General features: G+C 38.9%; 1 protein-coding gene across 1 annotated transcript in view; it reads left to right on the top strand.

Moving 5' to 3' along the window:
- The window catches only part of ASPG (asparaginase), a 75,724-nt gene that overhangs the window by 15,378 nt on the left and 37,495 nt on the right, over positions 1-22,851 (top strand). Inside the window, exons 3-6 of the mRNA XM_034770021.1 lie at positions 3,486-3,597; positions 7,737-7,862; positions 10,288-10,371; positions 12,116-12,242. Coding sequence (XP_034625912.1) covers positions 3,486-3,597; positions 7,737-7,862; positions 10,288-10,371; positions 12,116-12,242 — 449 coding nt within the window. The remainder of the gene's footprint in view (positions 1-3,485; positions 3,598-7,736; positions 7,863-10,287; positions 10,372-12,115; positions 12,243-22,851) is intronic.

The following is a 22,851-nucleotide window of genomic DNA, read 5'->3' as shown; positions in this document are numbered from 1 at the left end:
CATTTTGAGAAATTTTTGTAAAGTGCTTTGAAGTCTTAACATGAAGACTCCAATGTTCTTCTTGTGAAATTAATTTAACATGATTTAAAATAAGATAACTTATTTTATGAGTGCTAAATTGTTATGCCTTGCTGGGTCATTAATCATGACCTTTTTAACTCGTGGAAGGCAAAATAATACCCTTCTTGATCAAATTGTTGAGACAGTCTAAAATAAGTAATTATTTGGTAAATTCTGGGATTTCAAGTAGATAATCCTCTGGATATGAATGGTTTTAATAGCCAAGTTATTCTTAGGCTTTTTCTTGGCCAGAGGGGAATATCAAGAGAGAATGTGTGGAAAATAAAATCTGTTCCGGTACCTGTCTTAGCTAGTGGAGTTACCTTTCAGCCATGTTCTAACAGCTGATGTGTTAAGACCATAAGATAAATCACTGTAGGGTTAGCAAAAATATTTATATTACATTACTTTAAAATCAGAATGCCAAACACATTAGTTAACCATAGTATGTACTTATTTTGATCTACATAGTGCCTAATACAATCTCCACTAGTTGCCAAACACAATTACGTTACAAAATAATTATCAAAAACCTAAGAAACACTCTTCAAATCAACCATTTCACAGTGAATGTATGTCATGAAGCTTAAACCTTTCCCCCCAAACATACACTTTATCTATCCTGGGTGCTTATTTGCCATGGTACTATCACATAAACAAACGCTGGCTACTATGAATACTGTATAGAGCACTATGTGAATTATCTCCAATATGTCTCTGAAGAAGTAGCAGCAGCAGCTAATTAATACAGCTTTGAACTGCCTTCATGCTTTAATTCTACAGTCCCTGCTGCTGTTTAGAATCCCTAAAAGCCAATTGTCTCTTTCTGCCCCAAACTTATGCAACATCATGGTAATTAGATATGGGCTTTATAATTAATCTGCATGGCTTTTTAACTGTTGGGCAATGATTAACAGGCTTATAGGTTTTATTTAGAGGACCATATGCTAATTTGATGTCTTCCCCAGCTGTGACGAATGACTGAATCCCTGTAAACATGTTACATTACACATAGATTGCAGGAGTATATTTTACAAAATATTTGAAAAGTTAAATAGAATTATGGCTGTTTTGCTATAAGGAGTGGCGAATGAGGTTGATTATGGAAAATCATCTCTTTGAGGGGAAAATTAGGAGACACATAAGCCAAGCAATAAAGTAAATTTTTTAGTTCAAACCTCAATAAATTGAAGCACTTAAAATAAAGAAATTAGGACAAAGGAAAGTCCAAAGGGGACAATACTAACATGAGTTTATGATATACTTGATCTTGTTAAATATTTTGGTTATTTTAAGAAAAATATGTTTTTTTACTGATAGATGACTTTTTATTTAAGTGCTTATAATTGAATAATTTGTTAAAGACATTTTTAAAGGAATTGAAAGATAGTGGAACTCTACTGATGTGCCCTTTTTGTGTCCGAAGTGCATTGCATGTGAAGTGTACAGACAGGGAAAAAACAAACGTATAAATACATGAAGTTTAAAAAATATGTTTCAGGTGAAGGACTGTCAAATACAAATCTTGTTTGTTCTTTAGTATTATTGATCACTATTTCACGAAGGTTAGTGTGGCAAAATTTTGTTTGCCATTGTAGTTTCTATATTTCAATGATTGCTTAGTGATATTTTAACTAGACAATTGAGAAATATTGTAAGTTTTGGGGGAAGAAAATGGGAACAGTTAGTGGACTTTGTAGATCAGTCTGATAACTCTAATGTAATGAAATGGAACATTCTGTTGACTTAAGGATTTGTTTTTGTGGAGGTGTTTCCACCACTAGTAAAAGAGTTGACTGACCGTACTATCATATGTCTCCTTTTTAAACAGCACTGGCGCAGAGGATCTCTTTTCACTACTGTTTCTTGACTTCCTTTGTAGTTATTTTAAAACCTTGCTCTCATACAGAGTGTGTACATAATGGTTAACGTTAACAAGGCAAAATGCTGTATAAAACCTACATTTCTTAGTTACAGTATGTCAGTTTAAGATTGAAAACAGAAAGTTTGTTTGAATGGTCACACTATAAACTATTCAAATATGCAGACCCACTTCTGCCACGATACCTATAAGAAATTACCCAATTAATGATGGATTTATGGCAGCTGGGGATAATTGACTCCTGTTTTGGCATATTTTCTGTTGTTTTATAAATAGTGTGTATAAGAAATGTATAAATCTGATTTTTCTTCTCTCCCACCATTTGTATGTTTCTTGTAAGCTGCTCAGAGCAGGGTCTCATTGTTTTTGTACAGCACCTAGCCCTGGGGATCCTGATCCTTTTTGGAGCTTGTGAGTGCTACTGCAGTATAAATGTTAATAATAAAAGGTTTTTAAAAACCAAATATGGTAACTCCCCTCTATTCCATAGTAAGCATCAGGATGTACTTAATTCTTAATCCTCAGATTCATAGGTTCATAGATTTTAAGGCAGAAGGGAGCATTAGTCTGACTTCCTTCATGACACAGGGCAAAGAACCTCACCTGGTAATTTCTGTATCAAGCTCATAGTCCAAATGACCATTCACCTTAATCACATCTGTATTCCAAGGAAACCCTGGACATACCTGCGCAGAAGAGAAAATATCAAAAGCTGATTTTGCCTTCAAATGTTTTTTATTTCAGCTAGCTTCTTGTGTGCCAGTAGCTTGTTATTTAGGAAGCTAATTGAAATGGAAAATATGAACAGTGCACTGCCATGTTTTCAAAGGTTTGGATTTATTGCCAATTTAGTTTAACCTTGTGACTGAATTTTAAGAGTTTTTACTAGTATGTACTCTCAATCTTAAATTCACCTTAACAAATTTCTCTGCTTACCTGCCTTTTGGTGTGAGAATCTCCTCTTAAAAAAAAAAAAAAATACACGCACTCGCAGACACACACAAACAAACCCTAATGAGGACTAGGGGAGAGAAAGGGGTCTTACATGGTGAGTATTCCATCTTATTCCCTGAAGTCTGCAGTGAGCACTATCCCACTTTTGGGAGGTAATTAAGATCTGAAGGAGAAGAGATTTGTTTCTGAAGCCTTATGAGGAAGTTGTGAGGGGAGCACACAGGGGTGCATTGCTCTCTCTTTTAACATGGACCTTATGAGGGCCACCAGAGACCATTCAGGGTCCCTGCCTTCCTACTTTTTGGCACTTTACAGCAAAAAGAAAAAGTTAGGATTTTTTAAACCCTTTATATTTAGGGTGTTGTAATTCAGGAGCTCATGGTTCAGTGCATCTCTACCTTGATAGAAGAATTCTACCATGGCCCCAGGCTTAACCTACCAAACTTGATGTCAGTATTCCATTGCGTATTTTTACACATGTGAACAAAAACAGGCTTACCATGGATCATTCATTCAGTTAAAGGTTAAAAAATTATGAGCATACAATAGTTCATAGCCTAAAACTTTTTCATGTTCTTGTCCTTTTCAGCCTCTCTGAACAAAATAAAAGAATTATCTACACAATTCTGGAACTTTCACCACTGCTTGATTCTTCCAACATGACAACAGATGATTGGGCTAAAATTGCCAGGAATATTGAGGTACTGTAAGTGTGAATAACCTTGATCATTCTTCAGGTGATATGCTGCAGTTTAATTATTTTCACCTTCTGATAAAATAATTCACTTGTACTCTGCTCATATCATTTATATACTTATTAAAAGTACAATGCTATTCAGTATTTTACGCAGCACACTAGACTGCTGATGACTTGTTAACTTTTGTATGCTTATAAAAAATCGATGAAAAGATACATAAGTATAGTTTTGCAAATAAGAGCCAGAGAGAAATTATGTTTTGTGAAAATGTCAGATTTATTAGAAATGTTTGAGCATTTAGCTATCATTGAAATAATTTTATATAACTGATAGTTAGCTTATGTGATTTATTTTTACAAAATTATGTCAATTATAATTGAAAGAATATAATGTATCTGAGGCTCTGTAGTACTAGTAGCATGGATGATTAAAACTGTGAAGAATGGATTAGTTTTTTCTACAAAAACAACAAGGAGTCTGGTGGCACCTTAAAGACTAACAGATTTATTTGGGCATAAGCTTTCGTGGGTAAAAACCTTACTTCTTCTTGGACACTGAAACTAGACTGCTTAGCTTCATTAGTCATTAGAACAATATTATTGTGGATGGATTTCCTACACTTGGAGAAATGTCTATGTGCACAAAAATAACTGACATTTATGAAAACAAACTTATGAAATCCTTGAATTTTGTGTGGTTTAACAAAAATTGTCCTTATCCGCCAATCTAAATCAGTTGTGTGCTTTTAGGAAGTAGATCTGTTGTGACAAAACATTGGGAAACATGAACATGTCGTTATTAATGTGCAATCTTTTAGGAAATTATAAGTGACTTCTTGCAAAATTAATCATTATGATTGTGGTTGTCGAAAACACTATGCTCCCCTGGTTCTGTTCACCCTGCATGTTGGTGATGACATTTCAACTGGGCTTGTGTACAGTGAATCTTTTTTCCTCCACCACTGGAATAGCACCAATGCTGCTCCACCAGCACTAGCAACTCTGGAGCACTGCTGAAGACCAGCTGCCGGTGTTGTTCCCGCCATGTCCTCTAACCCTACTTGAAGCAGGTCTAGTGACATCACTGGCTGGCCACTCCCACTATTGCTGCCACCACTGGAGCGTCACTGGTGCTGCAGCCATGAGGGGAGACTTTCAGACACCCATCACTGTAGATTCAGCCAAGATGAACATATGTAGCCTTCAGCTCGCATTGAAATGACCTCAGTGGCTTATGTTTGACTTTTAAAAAAATATATTAATCTTTTAAAATATCAAATCGTTTATGAAGGCAGTTGCTCATTAACCCACTGATGAATGTATGTTATAGGTCTCCCTCTATGCCTGAGCCTCAGAGGGTCAGAGTCTGTTATAGCCTCCAACTAGAGAGCCTTGGCTTTTTAGCTCAAGATGTACCCCTCTCGGGCTTTTAGTTCTGAAGGTCCCTGGTTCAGTCCTGTATGTCACACTGCAAAAAAAAAAACCAACCCCCCCTCCCCCCCCAAAAAAACAAACCCCACAGACATGCAGAGTTACAGCCAGCAGACTTTATATCAAAGAGACACTTTTCTGCAAATGGGTGACAGTTTGTGAAGGATATTTGCACTCTGATTTTCACTTCTGCATGTTGGCCTCTCCCAACAGCAGTTCCAGTACAGAAGAGAGCTCAACACAACTGTATTTCTTTAAAATTGCATGTTAGCTTTATTTTAGCTTCAGCTCACAACAAAATCTCCTTTTTCATATGAGCTTCCCTGCTTGCTTATTCTGTCAAGGAACTCTTTCCTCTCCGACGAAGCATCCGACGAAGTGGGTATTCACCCACGAAAGCTCCAATACTCTGTTAGTCTTAAAAGTGCCAAAGGACTCTCTGTTGCTCTTTCCTCTCTGTTAATGTGTAGCTCTCATTTCAACTTTCCTGTTTAAGTGCATGCTATCACAAGGTGGAGACACATAATTTATCTTGTACATTTACAGAGCATAATGGTGGCATGCTGATGACTTGTCAAAAAGAGACGCTTTGTCTAAGAAATATGCATTTTGATTGTTTTCTATTGTTTTGGAGCATGAGAAAGAAATCAAGATACATATTTTGATCAGTGTGCTACTCTTAGCTTCTGTATCATCTTATTGGAAAACTGCCTGGAAGGAGGTGGCTAGTGGTGGTGGATTTGAGCTCAGTCTGTGGGGTACATCCTCAAATGATGTAAATCTGCTAACTCCACTGAAGTCAATGGAACTACACCAGTTCATACCAGATAAGAATCTGGTCCTTAATGTGAAGCTAAATTAAATTTCCATCCATGTGTTAGTAACACTTAGCAGTAAAGTACAAATAAAATAGGACCCTTATAGTCTGGTTCCATGCTGAAAAATAACTCTGTAAAAATGGAATTGTGGGGTTTCACATTTGTGAATCAATGATCTTCAGATCAAATCTGCTCAGGTTACAAGTTAAAAGATGTTTTCTCTAATTGCCAGCCCTTCAAACTCAGAATTTAAGTCAAGCTATGTTCTTTCTGGCTGATGCATCATTCTCAATAAAGATTCTGCCACTGAAACGTCAGTTAACTATATGTTGATGATGCATAGGCCAGAAACAAATCCAGCTCGCTGTCCCATAGCTGCATTAGTATTACAGTGCTAATGAGAATATTAAATAATAAAATTTACTTTTGTAGTGTAAGCAAATGAGACTCTGAAAAAACACAGGGAGCATATTGGTTGAGTAAGAAGGGACACATGATTATTTTTCTGACCATAGCCACAGTTTAAGCTTGATTGTCTTGGACAGTCTTATCATGACACACCACCACAGTATCATGTCAAAACTTAAGTGCGGACTTTAGCATGTTGCAATTTGGCATCATGACATGGTGATTTGTCCCCAAAGAGATTTTTGAACCCTTTTATTTCCTGCATATTTAGCTTGCAGAATTGGGAATGGCCCCATCAAATTCTGAGTAGGTGGCAAATAGTACCTATTTGAGTATCTGTAGGCAAGTACAGAGGTAGAAATCAGCACGTGGTAGAGGAGGTGATATTATCAGATGAAATAGTAGTGCAAAACTTAAACTAATGCTTGCTTATTCTGGCAAGTAACATCATCAAAAGAAATATTCCATTTCATGAAAACAAATAAACATGCTTGTGCTGACTTCCATGCTGTTGCTGGCACATGCTCAACTGAAAACCAAAGGTAAAATAGTAGTTAAAAAATGAAGACAGCAGAATTACACTAGGAAATATCTTGTATGGACAGCTCATTAAATAGTGAGGGGTTTTGGCCTTCCTCTTCCCCCTTCCAAAATCTAGCAGATGTCTTCATTCCAACAGAATCTGCTGTGAACTGCGTGCCTTTGTACTATTACAGCCCAGAATATTATGAGGCCTTCACATTCCTTACTTTTAAAATGTGTACATGACTTGAATAGTTCACATTAACAATAGCAGAGGTCCTTTTTTGTGAGAGCTCTTTCAGTTTGTTACTTAGCCATGGACCTACAGTAGTGAGAGAATCAATGCCTTTGTGAGAGAATCCAGATTCATAGTAACATGACCAAAGAAAAGTTAAACATCATACAATAGTTACTTCAGTGTTAACTTCTGAACGGAAGAGGGCACTCTTACACTGGCAATTTGCCTTTCTGCCAATCGGATTAAATGGGCTGTTTTTGGTTTAGTACGATCGTACTGGTTTGCCTAATCTGTTCTTGTAAATGGTGTAATCTCCAGAGTAAAAGCAGCTACAAGAAATCAGACTGTGCGACAGATTTACATATGTTAACATTCCTGTTTAAAGCCATTGCTAAACTTTTCTTAATTAGCAGTCTTCTGGTTTAAAAATGCTGCATTAATATGTATACATAGATGAATCTGTCTTTGACTCTTCCATAATTAGCTAGAAGAACTAGATTTTATGTTGATTGCCTTATTAACTCTTAATTATGTTCAACTGAAAACCTGGACTTCTCTAGGAGGAAACATATTTTATATATAAAATATAGTACTTTTAACGTATAGCAGTTAAAATTATCACCCTGCAGTAGTAGAAGTAAAGCAATATATGTCTGATTTGTGTCAGCACCAGCACAGCATTGTTCTAATTCTGATTAATGTGAAAAAATGTCTTTCCATTTCCAGAAATACTATGAACAATACGATGGTTTTGTGATCCTTCATGGCACGGACACAATGGCATATACTGCTTCGGCTTTATCCTTCATGTGTGAAAACTTGGGTAAAACCATTATTCTGACAGGATCTCAGGTAAACCTTAATTTTAGGCTGAGTTCAAATGCATTTTTATTGTAGTGTGTCTGTATGTAAATTGTATAGTATAGTGATTAACACTATATGCTTTAGACTTGCAGGGGCAGATTCTTAGCTGGTATGAATTGTCAGTTGTCATTGATTTCAATAGAGCCATGGCAGTTCACACCAGCTGAGGATCTGCTCACAGGTTTTTTGTTGTTAGTGATTCTAGAAACGTAAGAATTGCCGTATTAAATCAGACCAGTAGTGGTTCTAGTCCAGCTGCCAACAGTGGCCAGTACTGGATGCTTCTGAGGAAGGTGCAACAAACCCTGTAGTGGGCTATTGTGTAATAACCTCTTTATATAGGAAACATCTGCCTAAAACCAGGCTGTTAGTGGTTTGTTTAAGCCCAGGAGCATGGAGGCTTATATTCCTTTATAAATTGTTATCCTGTCCTGGGTTGTTGTGTGTGGATTATTTTTGTATCTGAGTGTAGCAATCACCCATTTCTTTGTTGTGGGGGACAATAAACTTAATTTCTTCAAAACTCTTTGTCCCCATTTTGAACCCTTTTATGATTGCCAGAACAGGATGCATGTGCTTCCTTGGCCACGGAGTGTCTAACATGGGATAGGAGTAGGATGCCTTATGCCCAATTTCACAGTTGGCATACTTCCTTTAATTTATTCATCTCTATCATCCTGGTGATTGGGCCTTACCACATTGAAGCTGACTTTTTATTTTGCACCAGTGTGCATTTTACACTTGCTGTTTTACCAGAATGGCCTCTGCTGTTTGTTTAAACATAAAAGTGCAACTCTAGTCTTAAAAGTGACTTGAAAAATGGTATTGTGAGATTTCATCTTTTATCTTCCAATAACTTCCACATCAAACGTGATCTGTTGCAAATAAAAATATTTATTTATTGCTAGCTCTGAAAAATGAACTTGAGCTCTGAGAAACATCCATTTTCCCAAGTAATAAAGGTCCAGGCCATATTATGCTTTTATTAACACAATAGGTAAGCAGGCAGCAAGTTATGATTACCACTCTTGATTGACTAAGAATTATGCACATCCTATTATTTTGTTACCCTGTCTTCTCAACCTGCTTGTTGGTTTCATCCATCTGTTATGTTTTTTTTTCTTTTTTAGACTGTAAGCTCTTTGGTAAGCTCTATGGTTGTACAGTGCCTAGCACAATTGGACCCCAGCCTGATTGGCATCTAGGCACTATCACAATTTTATTATTAAATAACAATAATTCTGTATTCCTACTGTTGTCTCTGGGTTTGTGCAGGAGAGGCAGTGTAATCTAGTGTCTAAAGCACTGGACTGGGACTCTGAAGACCTGGATTTTATTCCCAGCTTTTCTACTAATCTACTAGGTGACCTTGGGCAAATCATATAATCTCTGTGCCTCAGTTTCTCCATCTGTAAAAAGAGGACGATACTTACCTCCTTTGTAAAGCGCTTTGAGAGTTTCTGATGAAATGTGCTATATAAGATCTGAGTGTTATTATTTATTACATGATTGACTTTGTACTTGGGACTTAGTAAAGAATTTGGATGATAAAGAAGGAATAGAATGCAGGTCACTGTCTCTAAATTGTCGGGGTCTGTAAGATTATATGTACTGTTTACTTTATAAAAAAAAATGAAGGATTTTGCTTTCATTTTTTGCTGTATTATTTACAGATCTGCCTGGCACATGAACCAGAAGCAGAGCATGCAATCTTAACTTTTGCATTGTTTAAAGTCGCTCAGACATTGGGGATGATTTTGCTAATAAAGATTCATTCTAAAAAGGCTTAGAAGTCATCATCCTTTAAGTAACACACTAAGTCTCTACATTTAGTCTTGTCCTATTCTGTCAATAACAAACTACCTGTTCGCCTTTTATATTCAGCCAGGAAGGGGAAGGCAAATTATATCCTCAGATGATGCTATGGGTGATTCAGAATGAAGTGAGGCTGTTGCTCATCTTACTCTCTGTACACTTTTCTGCCTCATGCTTCCTCACTGAAGAATTGAATACACACATTTTCTGTTCTTGATGTTGTTGCTAACCTGGCTTTCCCTTCTGAAAGAAAATATGCAGTTGCTTAATCAGACCAGAATAATTTCTTTAATGAGATTTTTTTTTTAAATAAAGCTATTACAATAAGAGGAAAAATATGAAAAAGCCAATGATATATTTTATGAAAAAAATCTGTTTTACATTCAGAGGGAGAAATTCCACCATCTGCTTCTGTCTAAAATAGTTAGTTTGGATGAAGAAGTAAATCTTATTCACCGTAAATGATATAATGGGAGATTGCCTTGATTGTTACATAAATTATTCATGTATTTATACTGGATTTGTATTGCATGAACTGGAATCTCTTCTGCTGTTTATATATAAGAAATGGGGTGTAATTTCAGTCTCTTCTTTTTAGGTGCCTATATATGAATTGCGGAATGATGGTCGAGCCAACCTACTAGGGGCGCTGCTGATTGCTGGACAGTTTGTAATTCCTGAGGTCTGTTTCCCTAGCATCAGAATTTGCTTTCCTGAATTTAGTAAAACCAAATGTTTACACTTTTAAAATATATCTGTTAACCAAGAAGGAATATGCATTGATCTTTAAAGGAACCCCGTCAAGGTTAACAGACCCCCATCTGACACAGTGCACACACTGTTGTCAGGCTTAACTTACCAGTATGTTCCTAATATATTGTATAGACTTGTCATGTCTCTGACATACTGGCGCAGTAGACTTGAAATCAAAGATTTTCATTTGCACACTGTGCTTGGGACTCGAAACAAGTAGTTGAGTGGAGGTGGTGGGAATAGTTAAAATTGAAGAGAAGTTTAGTACTGGTAAAATGTAGAGAATTTCTGTCTCTGTAGAGATTGTAGTGCCTGTTATGTTAATAAAGGACATCACACTCAGAGCTGTGGAAGCTAATATGTTTGAAATCTGCCTCACTAATATGTTTGAAATCTGACCAGCAGAACCCACCCATCAAGCAGAGAGAGACAGTAGTTCAGTTTTCACCCTCATTCAGTCTGTCTCTGTTCTGACACTGCCAGTTTGATGTGGGTTAAGTTCAGCAGCTTACTGACCAAGACTTTCCAAAGTGACTAGTAATTTTCAGGTTTCAGAGAGGTAGACGTGTTAGTCTGTATCAGCAGAAAGAACGAGGAGTCCTTGTGGCATCTTAGAGACTAACAAATTTATTTGGGCATAAGTTTTTGTGGGCTAAAACCCACTTCATCAGATGCATGGAGTGGAAAATACAGGCGCAGGTATAAATACACGAAAAGATGGGAGTTGCCTTACCAAGTGTGAGGTCAGTCTAACGAGACAATTCAATTTAACAGTAGGATACCAAGTGAGGAAAAATAACTTTTGTAGTGGTAATGAGAGTGGCCCATTTCAAACAGTTGACAAGAAGGTGTGAGTAACAGTAGGGGAAAATTAGTATGGGGGAAATTAGGTTTAGGTTTTGTAATGACCCAACCATTCCCAGTCTTTATTCAGGCCTAATTTGATGGTGTCCAGTTTGCAACTCCCATCTTTTCATGTATTTATACCTGCTCCTGTATTTTCCACTCCATGCATCTGATGAAGTGGGTTCTAGCCCATGAAAGCTTATGCCCAAATAAATTTGTTAGTCTCTAAGGTGCCACAAGGGCGACTCATTGTTTTTAGTAATTTGCAGTGCCGTAATTTTTATGGAGTTCAGCTTGAGACCTTTGAAGGGGACTGACTTTTCACTAAGCATGGAGTTGCCTGATGCCTTTTAGGCATCTTAAGTTGGGCACCCAAAAACGAATGTATCCAAACCACTAGTCCCTTTGGAAAATCTTGACCATTTTGTGTGGGCCACCAAAAAGCAATTGGACTCCAATTTTCAGATGCTTATGACATCTCTTTAAAAGTCCTCTCTTTTCTTCTCACCTACCTCCACTTAAACTTGACCAAAAAACTCTAAAGAAACAGCCTTCGCCGTCTTTCCTAGACTTTGCCTGCTCTTGTGAGGGAATTAGGTAGCTAGTTAACGTTTAACTTGTTAAGAGTTAAAGAACAATCCATAAAGTGACAGGCATTCCACTTTTTTTAAAAAAAAAAGTGTCAGAGTTGTAAATCTGCCAACCTCTAAGTACTTCTCATTAGTTTAAAGATTTAGAAAACATTTTAAAAGGGGAAGACAACAGTATTTGTTTATATCTTTAATTACTGGCTTCTACACAGACATGTTTCTTTATTTTTCTTGTAGGTGTGCCTGTATTTTTATCATAAGCTGTACAGGGGAAATAGGGTGACTAAGGTGGATGCTGGGAGTTTCAATGCCTTTTCCTCACCTAACCTGCCTCCACTTGCAAATGCTGAGGTTGATATTACAGGTAAACAATTTCATCGTTTAAGCCCTGTAATTTATGACACATGCAAAAGTGCACTACCTTCCTCAAGAGCTGTTTCAGGATTTGATCAGTACTTACACAATTGAGACACACATTTTCTTAAGTATGGATGTGATTTAAAAGCATTGGGTTATGCCGTTTGTGTCTTGACACCACTCCATGTGCCCTAGAAGCTGTTAAAATGATAGTTGTATAAGATATAAGAATCAGTGATTAAACTGCAGGTAGATTTTGTACAGTTCTCTATTATAAATAGACATGGCTGGATTGATTCTTACCAAATATCCAGACTCTTGGGAGGGAAGCATTTTGGGAATATGCCCTTCTGCCACAAAAATGCTTGGTCTGTGGATAAAATAAGGTAGGGAAAAATGAAAGAACAAAGTGGTTTAATCTCTTTAATGATTACACTGGACCCTGAATAAGGCACAGCAGGTGGGGCAGCATCTGTACAGTTTTTGACAGATCGTTTGTGTCTGCACTTTGGTTCATAGTCATAGTTCATGGTAAGGCGCTTTATTAAGTGCTTAAGAAACTAAGATCCTTTTAAATCAGAGGGACACTGTTAATTTTGGTAGGTCTAAAATTTGATCTTTCTTCCTAATTTATTTAGACATTAGGCAATCTGGATGTGTGTTTCTGGTTTTTTTTAATTATTAAAAAAATACATAAGGATTTCAGTACCAGTATGCAAAGTTACTGTCACAAATGATTGTGCAAATGTGATGGATGAAGTTCCTTTTTGGTCAAGAAACTTATTTAAAACGTCAAGGTGTCAAGGGGTCACTACAAACCTTGACTAAGATATATTTCATACTTCTGAAAATTATCTGTTCGTGCTGGTGTCCAGTTAAATTAAAAAATATATCTGGGGTAGAAGTGGTGCAGAGAATGGATGCACTAACCTTTCACTTCCTTCCGTCATCTCTAGTCCCTAGTGGTTGTACACCTAACTTGAAAAACCTCTCTTGTTAGTGTTGTTGAAAAGACTGGTACTGTGGCTAAGACATTTGATTAGGATTTGGAAGATCCGAGTTCTATTCCTGGCTGTGTCACAGGCCTCCTGTGTAACCTTAAGAAGTCACTTAACTTCTCTGTCCCTCAGTTTTCCCCAGTTGAAAAATTAAGTTAATAATACTTCCCTACCTCAGAACTCTCTTGTAAGGATAATTCCATTAATGTTTATATAGATACTATGATGATGAGCACTGTTAAAAAAAAAAACACCCAACTATAATTTATTTTTTTTAAATTTCAAGTAATTGACAGTCCATTCAGCCACATTCCAAGATTGGAATATACCTCTACCTCGATATAACGCTGTCCTCGGGAGCCAAACAATCTTACCGTGTTATAGGTGAAACTGCATTATATCGAACTTGCTTTGATCCACCGGAGTGCGCAGCCCCACCCCCCCGGAGCACTGCTTTACCGCATTATATCCGAATTCGTGTTATATCGGGGTAGAGGTGTAGTAGGTTTGTACTTCTCAGAACTGAGGTGCATCTTGTGAGATTCCCCACAATAACTGCCTTCAGAACATCTGGGAGATAAAGGGAATCTCTTTCTTACTTTTGCTATCACAATTTAGTTAAAATTAACTCAGGCAAATAAATGACTTCTGTAGTTAAAGAAAAAATTTAATGTATTCGGTTAACCAGAACGCTTCCCTTTGTACTATTTCTGAATACTGGGATGGGTTGTCTTGAATTTTTTTACTGAATTTTTATAAACTGGGACAAATGACATTATAAATATTGGATTTTCTTAATGATCAATAATGGAATCAAACTTTATGTAAATTCTTTCTTGGGTTCAAATGATCTGCTTTATGAGTACCTGTTTTTTGTAGTAGAAAAACGATAAAGCTATCAGTTACTTTTTCCTGGCCATAATATCCCATTAAATTGTAAGCAGAACTCCCCCATTGAAATCAATGGGGAGTTGTGCTTAAAAACTGATGGCATGAATTGCCCCATTATTACTATTTGTTTCAATTGATTGCATTGTTAGTGTAGTGCCACTTGTCCAAAGTGGAAGTGTCAGTACTGAATGATTGTTTCATTTTGGAAATCCATAGTTCACAGAATACAGACAGTATCTATAACTAGTGCAGCTTTACTCTGTCTAAAATAAATTTTTTAAAACATGGTTATTTTTCCTGAGTGCACTCCTAGAATCCTCATGAGAAGCTCTTGTGGAGAAAAAGAACCATTTGGGGATTTTAAAAACACACCAAACCAACCCAGCTATTTTTAACCATTTAAATTGCTTGTGTACATTGTCTTCCTTCACTTTTTTCAGACAAGTCCATCTCTTTTGCTGCTTCCAGGGCTGGCTCCAGGCACCAGCACAGCAAGCTGGTGCTTGGGGCGGCCCATGGAAGGGGGCGGCACGTCCGGGTCTTCGGCAGCAAGTCCCTCTCGGACTTTCTCTTCGCTGCTTGGGGCAGCAAAAAAGCTGGAGCCGGCCCTGGCTGCTTCAGTCTGCTGCCGATCCGCTGTCAGTTCCAGAAGGAGATATAGGCAGTCTACAGAAACTTTCCTCTGAGAATCCAGCTCCACAGGTCTACAAACTGGGAGACAGGCTGGGCTTGGAAGGTGTGTGAGAGAGATTAGGAGGAGTTGATTATCTGTTTCCAGCAAGAGAATGGAAGGTGGGAGTATAATGGGACCAGAGCCCACTATGACTGATTAATTGGTGCAGAAGGGCGAGGTGGAGAGATACTGCTGGTGGGTAGAGAGCTATGCTATGCTGTATCTGTCTCAGAACCAAAGAGTGAGGCAGAATAGAGAAGGCCAATGCTCAAACCACTGAGCTATCAATCTGCATTCTGTGCATCTGCAGCAGCCTCTTCACCTCCAGTTGCTCCTCTCATTTTTTCCCCATTGATCCATGCTCCCACTGATCAATCCTTGTGGTTGGTTTCTGACTTCATCAGTCCTCTTTTCCTTTAATGTCCCTGGTCAATATTTAGAAGTTTCCTGTGGCTTTTTCAGCACCTTCCTTTCAGTTCCATTGTCCATCTCTGGACGTACTGGCTGTATCAACATCCCCAAAATTTTGGATCTGGCAAGCTTGATTCTTGTAGGCAGCGGTGAAAAGATTCCAGAGTGTTGTTCATGTGAACAAGCCTCAGGAAGCGCCCATGAAATACTTACTTTAAGCTCCTGATGCAGCATAGGACAAAAAGCATTGGAATACATTAAAAAATATATTTGTAATATCTTCAGTGATCAAGAATAGACCTTGACTCCAGGGGTGCCTTACAGATTTGAACCGGGCAGACAAAAAAGAAGCCCAGGCTAATTACTAACTACAGTGTATAAAGACACAGTCTCAGTGCATTTCATAATTTATTTCTCACTTCAGCTACTCTTTATTCATAGAATCATAGAATATCAGGGTTGGAAGGGACCTCAGGAGGTCATCTAGTCCAACCCCCTGCTCAAAGCAGGATCAATCCCCAACTAAATCATCCGAAAGTATTTTATTGCCTGAAAGTATCAAACTAAAATCTGCTTCTTTATTCTACCTAGTTTTTCTCCATCACACATGCATATGGTTTGTTAGCATAGGGATTTTGAGGGCTGAGGTTGTCATCATTGTGGTTTGGTTTTGTTTATTTTTTAAAGAAACATTGAAAGATTTATGCAGGAAAAATCAAGTACCTAAAAAAATTGCTGGACTTTGCAGATAGATACAACAGGGAAAGTTGTGAGGATGCGCACTATCAAGCTTCATAGTATCACTAATGTAAAAGATAGAGGATGGTTAGTTATCAGGGGCCAAAGTTACTGTGTTTTGCTTGGCAGTATTAGGCAGTTCCGGTTGTACATAGTAAAAAGCCCAAGTCATTTATTTATTCATAGTATCAAGGTAAATGCCAGCTCTATACATTGAGGTATTTTTTCTTACAAATACAGGCACGTTTATTGTTGGAATGAATATTTAGTTGGGATAGACTCATTTCAAAAGGCGTGTATCAATTTTGACAAATTATTGCCAGAAAAAGGCGGCTGTATTTTTTTGTCTTGCTTTCCACCTTTAAGAACCATCCATAAGTTGGTTTGTGCTCTCCACCCATTGGCTGTCACTCGTATAGCTTATATAATGGTACGACTTGCCTGTCACTTTGCAGAGAAGGGTAAGAAGAAAGTGCTGCTGTTTGACTGGAGCTTTGCGATCATTAAAAGCTGTATTTCTTGTTTGATTTCATAACTTTGAGTTCAGTCACCACTCCTTAGGGAGGTGTCACTTTTAGAGCTACTGTACTCCTATAATGAATGAGTTCAAACCTGTATTGTGGCGTTTGTGTATGTGTTGCCTAACAAAAATTTGCTGCTTTCTAGAATGTGTTGTATTAGTTTGATTTCTTTCCCTCTGTCCTGATGTATGGTCTTGTCTTTATTAGATTAGACAGAAAGAGACAAGACTTTCACCATCTGATACTTCTGTAAAGGGAAAAGAGGTCTTCACTTACCTTCCAGGACCTATGACCCTGGAACCTTCCACATTCTTACTCCTTTCTATTCAGTAATTCTAAACCTTTCAAGTGAACAACATCCTTAGTACACACATTCTGACATCCTGTCACGGATATCTCAGATATTACACCTTGTGGGATATAAAACACAAATTTAAAATCTTAAAGAGTCTTCACAATATACTAAACCAACCTCTTCATACTTCAACTGGATTGTATGGTAACAATGGTGTCACAGTCTGGTTCGTGCTGAGGCTTAACAGTGGAACAGAAGCTAGCCAGACTTCAGGACACCGCCACGCCTTCTGCCCCCAATCCCTCTGTCAAAAATGGTTTAGCGTACAGTTATGTATGAAGGTCAAAACTTTCAAACTTGGCTGCTTAAAATTAGACTCCTCAGAAAGTGTCCTGATTATTTCAGAAGGGTCTGAAGTCAAAAGGGAATTGTGAATGCTTAGCACATTTGAAAATCAGACCACATTTGTAGATGTCTAATTTTAGGCACCCAATTTTGAAAACCTTTAAGGTTTTAAATTTTTGTTTTTATATCTCATATGCTTTGGCCTGTTTGCCTTCCTTTCCCAGGCCATGTTGGACATTTAGTACACTAAAATATAATTACCTAACTTTTTAAATAGTGTACATCCTTTTTAGGGGCTTGCCTGTTTCTGAGGAAGATGAATAATGTGCTTATCTTTGTTCCTAAAATAATCAGCTTTGTACTCAAATTTACATAATGCAGAGGAGTATGTATGCTACATCAGTTGAAAGCTTTTTTTACAAGCATAGCCCATCCAAGTCAGAACAGGTTGCTCGTTATCTGTTGCAATGTGCCAAAAGCTCAATGAATAACTTCTCTAGTTAGCCAGTTCATCATATAGGAGTCCATAAAGCATTATTCTGAACACAGAAAGGTAGAAATTCTCATACGTCATCTGCCTATCCATAAGCTTCCTTACTTCATATTGGCTGTTCTTAAGATTATTTTCATCGAACAATCCAGACAACCTGATGTAGCTGCAGAAGTTGTGGGATAGAATGTTCATCCAACAGAATGACATAAATTGTGCATAAATTGAGCCATGACATGGAAAATTTCTCCATTTCTTGGATATTGTATATGGTAACACAAACAGTGCAAAAGAATTGCTGAATGAGATTGTGTATGGCTCTCTGCATGATTTGAAATGGCTCAGAACAAGCCTTAGCTGGACATGGAAGGATTTATACTTTTGTTTGTTTGAGAACTAATCCAGCTCAGTTGGATTAATTAGGTTGGAAGCCAGAGCAGAATGTACGAGTGGTGTTATTTGCAGGATGGAAAAATGTCATTTGTAAAGATAACTGCTACTCTTATCCCTGAAGTCATGATCTGTATTAAGCAGATCGGCAAAACTCTCGGTGTGGGGAATGATGCTAACTAGAGGAAAGTTTTCTGGCTATATTAATTTTGTTTAAAATAGATCTCTCTTCTGGGATAAGTTACTTTCCTCCACTAATGCTGTAACATTTTGAACACCAGAGCATTATTCAGTAGAGCGCATTTTCAGACATAGGTTCAGAAAATATAAGGTAAACATTAGACCTATCCTGGTTATCTCAGTTTTAGTCTTCTTATCTTGGCGTGGATCTCTAATGAGAGATGGTTTAATCTTATTTTGGCAAAGTTAACCAGGATAGGTCTAATTCACTCTTCAGATTTTTTAAGAAAACATTAAGTACACTGATAGTTTCCAAAGTAGGTAACATACATTCTGAAGGATGTCTCAGCAAAGTCTAATCTTTGACTGAGGATGGAAGAAAAAAAGCTTTCATGTCCTTTAGTTGGCACTGGCTTTGAGTGTAGATGAGACAGCTTTAAAAAAACATCCCTTGTTGCAGGGGAAAAAGAGAACTGGGGATTCTTGGGCATCTTAGTAAATACTGCTGCTGCTCTCTCTCCTCCCACCTATGATTATGATGAATAGGACTCAAAAAAAATTTTAACACTCACTTACCAGGACAACCTTCTGGCCTGGTGAGAGAGATTTCTACTGCTTCAGCCCTCAAGGCCCTACTCCAAGCCACACCTATTTAGCTATCACATCTTCAACCCCTACCAGTAATTTTGCCCCAATAAATTCTTCCTTGCTAAATAGAATCAAGGGGTTGGAATCAAACTATTGGAGACTGAGTGATGGGGATTCACAAGTCTAGTTAATGATGTTTCGGTACAGTTCATTACAGGCACATATGAGAGTTTCCCTTGACACAATCCCGGAAAGAAGCTTTTGTTTGGGATATAAGTTATAACAGCTTCCAGATGTCTTCTTTTGTTGCAGCTTCTTATTGTAAATGTAGGCCACTTTTTCCCTGTTTTATTTAAACTTAAGAGTACTTCAGCTATTCTGTGTGTGAAGAGGAAGCCATGCTGGATGCAGGAAGGGGAGCTGTTGAAACATGGTGGGAGACAGAATCTTAAACCAGTGTAAAATGGTATAAAAGCGAGGAGAATAAGTGAAGCTTGCTATTTTCATCAAATACTGATTTGCTGCAGTAGAGTTGATCCATCTTCAAAGGCTAGGTATCGTGGTCCGCAGGGCTATTGTGGTGGAATGCTTTTCTCAGCTGATTTAGGATCCTGCTTTGCAGTTGAAGTTTTATCAAACACAGTGTTTTTCAGATTGTAGAAAGCATTTGCATGTTACATGATTGAACATATAGCTATGATTCATTTGAGCTATTAGGAGTTGATTAATGTTGAGCATATGAGCATACATCCAGTGCCTTCTGTATTTCTGTTATTAATTTTATTTTAATCCATGGACCCTTCCCCTGTCCTGCTGCAGGAATTAAATTTCCTGTGCTAGGAATGGCATTGTAAGACAGGGTGTAGGAGCTGTCAGTTTCTGTAGGGAAGGCAGCAAATATGGGGATGAAGGAGCAGAGCTGGAGACCATGAGCCATCTCATGCATAGTCAGTTCTTTTGTTGCTATTTTATATACTCCCCTCTTTATGAGAGTGTTCAGGTAATATAACAAAAGCTTCCTCTAGCTCTAGAGTAAGACACAGGTTTTCTGCTTTTCCAGTACTCACTCACCTTCACCGTAACGTCTCAGAAATCATTACACTCATAACCAATTGGGTCTTCTCCTGATGTCTGTTTCTTTGGTCTATATTACCCCAGACTTAAACTTTTCTACTAGTTCTGCACTTAGCAACTGTAATGCATTAAACATTTTACTGCATAATATGAATTATTACATATTACTATGTTTAGTATGTAGCTGGAACCATTTCAACCCTAGGCTTGTTGGACCTCCAGGTTCCTCCTCTGCCATATTGGTGTGACAAGGCAAGAGAGTTGCCTTTTTAGAACATCACTTTATATGTTATCATCAGTTGTCAAACGACTTGGACCCAATCTGCCTCTGTTGGCGGCATGTTGCAGGCTAGGGTGTATTTTCCTGCAAAAATAAAAATGCTCATGCAGAATTGCATAGTTCACTTTAGGCACTGAGGAAGCATTGGTCAAACGGGAAAAGCATTTGGTCCAGTAGTAAATCCAGCTATGTGATCTCCTGAATTGAGCTGGTCAACTGCCCAGAAATTTTGTAGCTATACATGTTCAGGTTGAATCTGCACATACATCCTACTGCTCTCTCTCATCCTCAGCACAGTGGGGATCCATTTGCTCATGAGTGGATGATTCTTACACCATCATGAATATCACTTTAAATATGTTTCACAATTTATGAGTAAAAACATTTATCCATATAAATGGTTTATTTTTTCTGTAAGCACTGTCCTGAGACCCTTGTGACGTATCTGCTGTCTTGCTTGCCAGGGATGGGACGGTGTTGGGAAGTTCATAATAACTTTATGCTGATAGATTAAATCAGTTATGTATAGCCTGTCGTGATTGTTAGAAATTGTCTTGTCCTTGCATCAATGAGAGGAAAATTGTTTTACTGGGGTTTGGAGGGAGGCTTTTAAATATATATTGGATATTCTTGAAAGCAGCTGTGACTATTGATTGCAAGAAATCAGGATAGTAGCTGAATGTTTTCAGGAGTGACTAATTCCTTACAAGACACAGGGCAAGTCTATAATAATATGTATCCTAATTTTCTATCTGTCCTTGCAGTCCAGGGGCTTCTCCAGAAGTGAAAAGAAACAGTTTGTTTTCCATTGTGAGCTAAGTTTTACAGCATGATCTGTGCTTTTAGTGAAATATGGTACTTGAAGCCATGGGTTGTCATATGCAGTGTACTCCTGGTGGAATTCTGCGCCACTGCATATGCACACAATTCATTTCCCCCGCAGATCTCTTTGCTTTCCCGCAGAAAATGCCTTTCTGATGGGGAAGCAAAGGGAAGCCATAAGAGCAGTCATGTGACCCTCCCCAGCAGTATGTTTTGGGTGCCCAGGGCAGCCAGCAGAGAAGTAAATCACTGTAGGGCAGGGGGCAGGACTGGAGAAGACCTGGCTGGTGGCTCCTACCCTGCGCTGGGTTCAGCTTTTAGTCCCGGATGGGCTGGGGAGGACGGGACTTCCTCTTCCCTTGCACGGCATCCAGGGCAGATTTCTCCCTAGGCTGCAAGAAGCTCTGCAAACTCCCTACTTATTGCTCCTCAGCTGCAGGGGCGAGGGATCATGATACGAGGAGCTGCTCCTCCATCCGCCCAACTCCCATGCATCCAGACCCCCCTATACACAGACCCTCCTGCCGAGCCTCAACTCCCCCCATATCCAGACCACCGCTGCCAAGAACCACTCCCTCTGCACCACCCCTAAGAGCCACCCGCACCTGGATCCCCACTCTACGGAGCCTTAAGCAGCTGAATCTGGATCCCCACCCCACTGAGCCCCACTCCCCCAGTATCTGGACCCCAATCACCTTCACATGGACCCCCCCTGCAGAGTCCCATTACCGTTGCACCCAGAACCCCCCGACAAGCCCCTGTGTATCCAGCTCACTGCTCGCACCCAGAATCCCCCACACAGAATCCTCTCAACCCATACCTGGATCCCCCCCACAGTAAGCCCCTCCACACTTGGATCCTGCTGAGCCTGCCTGCCCACATCTGGTGCACCTGGCAGGGAGGAGTAGGGCCCTGAGGTGTTTCTAGGGCAGACTCAGTCCTTGCACTATGTCAGGGTTGGGTGCAGCCTTACTGCTGAGCCATGTCCCGGGGGGTGGGGAGGAGCTGCAGAGTGATCTCCCACCTCTGTGCAGCCAGCGGCCTGTACTTCCCAATGCCATGCTGGAGCCTCCACATTTATTTGACAAATAAAATTTGCTGAATTTTAAAATATTGTGCGCAGAATTTTTTTTTTTTTTGGCGCAGAATGCCCTCAGGAGTAAAGCCAAAGCCCCTTCTACAAGTTGTCAGTTATTGATATTTCTCTCTTGCACTGGAATACTAAACTTTTTGAAATCCATAATGCATGATTTGGCTTTTAATAATGGAACACAAACAGACTATTAAACAGCTGGCATCTGGCTTTAAATATATAATCACAGTTAATTGAATCCTTGCTATTTTATTTAATCATTAGTAACTACATTATAAGGTCTGGAGATGATTAGTGGCAACAGTAACAACATCTGTCTTTAATATGACATTTGGAATTCGTGTCACATCTTTCATATTTGAGAAGATGTATTTTTTCTGACTTGGAGTACTTGTTGATATAATTCCAATTACAAAATAATGAAGTCCTGATTAGAATGTGTGAAAAGTAAATGTTTCATTTACGTTAGACCTTCTTCATACCATTCTGTTGCCCCCAAATCTTCCGAATATTCTAAACAGGTGAAGGTAGAAGGAGGGTAGTTTATAACGGGGGATAGTAACAGGGCCGCCCAGAGGCGGGGGGCAAGTGGGGCAATTTGACACGGACCCCGCAGGGATCCCGTGAGCCCTGGCCCGGCGGTGGTCCGGGTCTTCGGCGGCCCCGCGAGCCCTGGCCCAGCGGTGGTCCAGGTCTTCGGCGGCATTTCGGTGGCGGGGGGCTCTTCAGTGTTGCCGAAGACGCGGAGCGACTGAAGGGCCCCCTGCTGCCGAAATGCCGCCGAAGACCCGGACCGCCGCCGGGTGAATACAAGCGCCGCAGCTCCC

Source organism: Trachemys scripta, chromosome 4 (assembly GCF_013100865.1).
Source record: "Trachemys scripta elegans isolate TJP31775 chromosome 4, CAS_Tse_1.0, whole genome shotgun sequence".
Classification (NCBI taxonomy): domain Eukaryota; kingdom Metazoa; phylum Chordata; order Testudines; family Emydidae; genus Trachemys; species Trachemys scripta.
This window is presented reverse-complemented; position numbering and strand designations above follow the sequence as displayed.